This window comes from Buceros rhinoceros, unplaced genomic scaffold, assembly GCF_000710305.1.
Source record: "Buceros rhinoceros silvestris isolate BGI_N320 unplaced genomic scaffold, ASM71030v1 scaffold35576, whole genome shotgun sequence".
Classification (NCBI taxonomy): domain Eukaryota; kingdom Metazoa; phylum Chordata; class Aves; order Bucerotiformes; family Bucerotidae; genus Buceros; species Buceros rhinoceros.
This window is the reverse complement of record NW_010418760.1, coordinates 5,517-8,197: the sequence shown is the minus strand read 5'-3', so window position 1 is coordinate 8,197 and position 2,681 is coordinate 5,517. Positions and strand designations below refer to the sequence as shown.

At 49.2% G+C, this 2,681-nt stretch overlaps 1 protein-coding gene across 1 annotated transcript in view; it reads left to right on the top strand.

Annotated features, from left to right (window-relative positions):
• Nucleotides 1-2,681, top strand: part of PRPF40A (PRP40 pre-mRNA processing factor 40 homolog A (S. cerevisiae)) — a 17,283-nt gene that overhangs the window by 10,251 nt on the left and 4,351 nt on the right. The window contains exons 12-16 of the mRNA XM_010138658.1: nt 258-322; nt 530-694; nt 975-1,083; nt 1,681-1,831; nt 2,237-2,370. Coding sequence (XP_010136960.1) covers nt 258-322; nt 530-694; nt 975-1,083; nt 1,681-1,831; nt 2,237-2,370 — 624 coding nt within the window. The remainder of the gene's footprint in view (nt 1-257; nt 323-529; nt 695-974; nt 1,084-1,680; nt 1,832-2,236; nt 2,371-2,681) is intronic.

Below are 2,681 nucleotides of genomic sequence, written 5' to 3'. Positions count from 1 at the left end.
AGCTGTTGAGCTTCCATCGGGGCTCTTGGTTCAGCTTTTTATTCGTTTCTTCCTCTCACGTGATTCCCGCACTGTGTCGCAAACTTCTAACCTGGCCTTTGTCCAGGATTCTCCCTGGAAGGGTGTGTGGTGTGACAGACAGCAGAGGGGTCAGGCTCAGGGGTGGGGCTGTGCTTTTCCTGAGGCTTATCCTTTAAGGAGTCTGCCCTTGTTGGCTCTTTGTTCCTAGTCTAATTAATGATTTAACGTCTTCACAGCGAGTACCATCCAACGCCTCCTGGGAGCAAGCGATGAAAATGATCATTAACGACCCCAGATACAGGTATGCCTTGGTTCTCTCCTCCGGAAACTCGCACACAAACCCTGGGTTTAGGCAGTCTGACTTCACTGACACAACTCTTGGTTGTTTCCGTAGAAACTTGTGATGTGTACATATTTGATCTCTCGCTTTTGATTCTTGGTTTTGTTTTTCTAATTTAATTCCCTGTCGTATAATGACACTGGTGTTTTCTTTTGCTTTGATCCGAAGTGCTTTGGCAAAACTGAGTGAGAAGAAGCAAGCCTTTAACGCGTACAAAGTCCAGACAGAAAAAGAGGAGAAAGAAGAAGCCAGATCAAAATACAAAGAAGCGAAAGAATCCTTCCAGCGTTTTCTGGAAAACCATGAGAAGATGACGTCCACGACGAGATACAAGTAAGACCAGCGTTAAGACCTCGGTAAAAATACTAACACACTGCAGCGTGTGCTGCTGTGGAGAGGGGCATGGCATGGCACTAGCTGCCATTGTCAGCTGTCCCCGTGGGGTGGAAGAGCTGGAAAGTTGTGACAGGAGAAGCTTCTCGAGAGGGACGATCAGGGAGATACCGAACCAGAGCGTTACTGCTTATAGCAGAGGTGGTTAATGTTGCTGCGGGGCCGGGACAGCTGAAGGCAGTTTCACCAGTAGGTGACTGTGTGGGTTTTCCTCGAACAGAAAAGCCGAACAAATGTTTGGGGAGATGGAAGTCTGGAATGCGATATCCGAGCGTGACCGCCTGGAAATCTATGAAGATGTCTTGTTTTTCCTGTCTAAGAAAGAGAAGGTAACTCCCTTTCAAACTTTTCACTTGTTACCTGTGAATTAGCTCATACCTCCTAGTGAAGAGATCTTGAGGCAGCGCAGTTCTGAGTGGTGCTCGGGGACAGTCCAAGTGCCAGCAGCAGGGGAGGAACCTGCAGAAAGGGTGTGGAGCACCAAAGGGGGATGTTGCTGCGTCGGTACAGGTGTGAGCCCTCCCTCTGCAACGGGAGAGAGAGGAGAGAAGGGGGACAAGTTTTATCAACTGAGACAGGGCAGAGAGGGAGCTCCAGTTTAGCAAGATGCGATGGGGCAGAGGGACAAGGAAGAAAGCCCTGGTGGAACTCTTGAGAACTACCGCTGGTTTTGTAGAGGTGAATTTGGAGACCGTCGTTCCGTATTTCCCGTTACCCAGTACATGAGCTGCTCTGAATCAGACTGAAACTCCGTTTACCCGTGGGTGCAAGTGATAACAGTGTGTAAAAATGGTGCATCGGCCCAAACCGTATTACATTTTACATGTCAGTGAAGGTTAGCTGTCTGTTTTCTCGGAGAACAGACTTTGAGGGATCATGTCTTTTCGTCTGTATAACCTCAAATTTTAAACGCGTTTTCTCCTCAGGAACAAGCCAAACAGTTACGGAAGAGGAACTGGGAAGCCTTGAAGAACATCCTGGACAACATGGCTAACGTCACTTACTGCACCACCTGGTCGGAGGCGCAGCAGTACCTGATGGACAACCCCACCTTTGCAGAAGACGAGGAACTGCAGAGTGCGTGAAGTCTGTGTGCTGCTTTGGGGAGCAAGGGTGGATTTATCTTGGGCAGCGAGGACTCCTGCCCGGACACGGTGTGCTGCAGCCCAGGGCCACATTGGCAGCCGCCCAGTGGCCTGTCCCAAGAGCCCTGTCTCCTTCGGTTCCTAGAAGATAGCGGCAGCTTCAAAACTTATTTCCTTCTAAAAAAGTTGATCCTGATTTCAAGGGCAGCCCGTGTGTTTGCTCAACTGCTAAAGCATTTCACAGAGATACTTGATGGTGTTACCTCTGTGCTGATAAGATACTTGTGGGGAAATACTTGTGGGGAGTTGTACAGGGACTCACCTTGTACAGGGGAGCCTGTACTCACCTTAGCAGGAAGGAATCCCTCACTTTGACGCTCTTGTTCTCTGTTGCCAGACATGGATAAGGAGGATGCGCTCATCTGTTTCGAGGAGCATATCAGGGCGTTGGAAAAAGAGGAGGAAGAAGAAAAGCAGAAAAGTTTGCTTAGAGAAAGGAGGCGGCAGCGCAAAAATAGAGAATCCTTTCAGGTCGGTGGACTTTGTTTTTCCATCCTAGACGTGTCGTGATTAGATACTCCGTGTGGTTTATTCCTCAGGGCGCGTGTAGTGCCTCAGTTGTCAGCGTGGTAGTGTTGTGTCTCCTGAAAATACAGAAAGCTGCAGGAGTAGGGGGAGTAGGAGGAAATAGGTTGAGTGGAAAGGAAGTGCAGTTGGAACACTGGAAGTGATGGAAGAAGTGACGATGTAAAAAGTGGCTTTTTCATCGCATTTTACCAAACCCCAGTGATCAGGAGGACCCGTTCCAGCTGCCAGCCGAGGCAGAGTACCACGATTGACCG